The sequence below is a fragment of the Condylura cristata genome, unplaced genomic scaffold (genome assembly GCF_000260355.1).
Source record: "Condylura cristata isolate star-nosed mole 26May11 unplaced genomic scaffold, ConCri1.0 scaffold00006, whole genome shotgun sequence".
Lineage (NCBI taxonomy): Eukaryota > Metazoa > Chordata > Mammalia > Eulipotyphla > Talpidae > Condylura > Condylura cristata.
In genome coordinates, this window is record NW_004567107.1 from 1,444,761 (window position 1) to 1,445,939 (window position 1,179).

General features: G+C 69.5%; 1 protein-coding gene across 1 annotated transcript in view; it reads left to right on the forward strand.

The window, feature by feature from the left end:
* TMEM8C (transmembrane protein 8C) overlaps nt 1-1,179 on the forward strand; it is a 7,728-nt gene that overhangs the window by 6,231 nt on the left and 318 nt on the right. Inside the window, exon 2 of the mRNA XM_012721187.1 lies at nt 783-899. Coding sequence (XP_012576641.1) covers nt 783-899 — 117 coding nt within the window. The remainder of the gene's footprint in view (nt 1-782; nt 900-1,179) is intronic.

A 1,179-nucleotide genomic window follows, 5' to 3' on the forward strand; every position in this document is an offset into this window, starting at 1 on the left:
GTGCAGGTGTGGGTGGGTTGCGTGCAGGTGTGCAGATGTGCGTGGGTGTGCAGGTGTGGGTGGGTTGCATGCAGGTGTGCAGATGTGCGTGGGTGTGCAGGTGTGGGTGGGTGTGGGTCGGTGTGCGTGGGTGCGTGGGTGTGCGTGGGTGCGTGGGGCTGCAGGTGTGCGTGGGTGCGTGGGTGTGCGTGGGTGCATGGGTGTGCGTGGGTGCGTGGGTGTGCGTGGGTTGCGTGGGCCTGCAGGTGTGGGTGCATGAGGTGTTTTCTCCCTCCACTCGGGGGGTCACAGGCAGTTGGGGTGCTGCCCCTACTCACCAGAGCCGCCACCATTTTCTTGCTGCCACCCTAAGCCCCTTGCCCCAGGGGGCATTTTCCAGGTGCGGGCCCCCCTTAACCTCACCTCCGCGGGTTCTGAGTCATCTTTGTGAGCACCCCCACCCCGCCCGAGCGCCCCACTAGCGTCCGCGTCTGCGGGGCCAGGGCCTCGCGCCAAGCAGGCTGGTCTGGCAGCCTTCCCGCAAGCCTGCTGCCCACAGCCTGGAGCCGGGGGCCCACTCGCTGCGCCCTGCTGTAAAGCATCACCCCGTCAAGGCTCCTGGGACGCCGCGCTGGCGGGTGGGGGCGCTGGAGGCGTGGCCTTTCCAGGCCCAGAGGGGAAGGCAGAGTGGGGTCCTGCTGGCGCCGTGTCCCGCGGCCCCCACGGCCGCGTCTTCCTGGCCCTGCAGCCCCACCTGCTGCCCGGGGGGACCGGCCTGTGCCCTGAGAGCCCCTTCCCTGCAGCTGCAGCAGATGAAGGAGAAGAGGGGGCTGTACCCCGACAAGAGTGTCTACACCCAGCAGATAGGCCCCGGCCTCTGCTTCGGGGCGCTGGCCCTCATGCTGCGCTTCTTCTTTGAGGTACGGGGGTGGGGAGGGAGGCAGTGCCCTCAGGGGTGCGGTGGGCACCCTCCCTCTCGGGCAGCAAGGCACCTGCACGCCCAACTCCCCTCCCAGGCAGCCGCTTCCGGCCTCAAACCCCGATGGGGTTCACCCTCAGCACCCCAGCACGGCTGGGCCTGGAGCTGGGGTCACAGGGGCCTTGAGAGGCCTTGCCCCTGAGAGGAGGCCTTGCCCCTGGACCGGCAGCTGAAGGGGGGAGGGAGGCAGAGGGAGTGGGGGGCAGGCGGGAGGGAGGGGA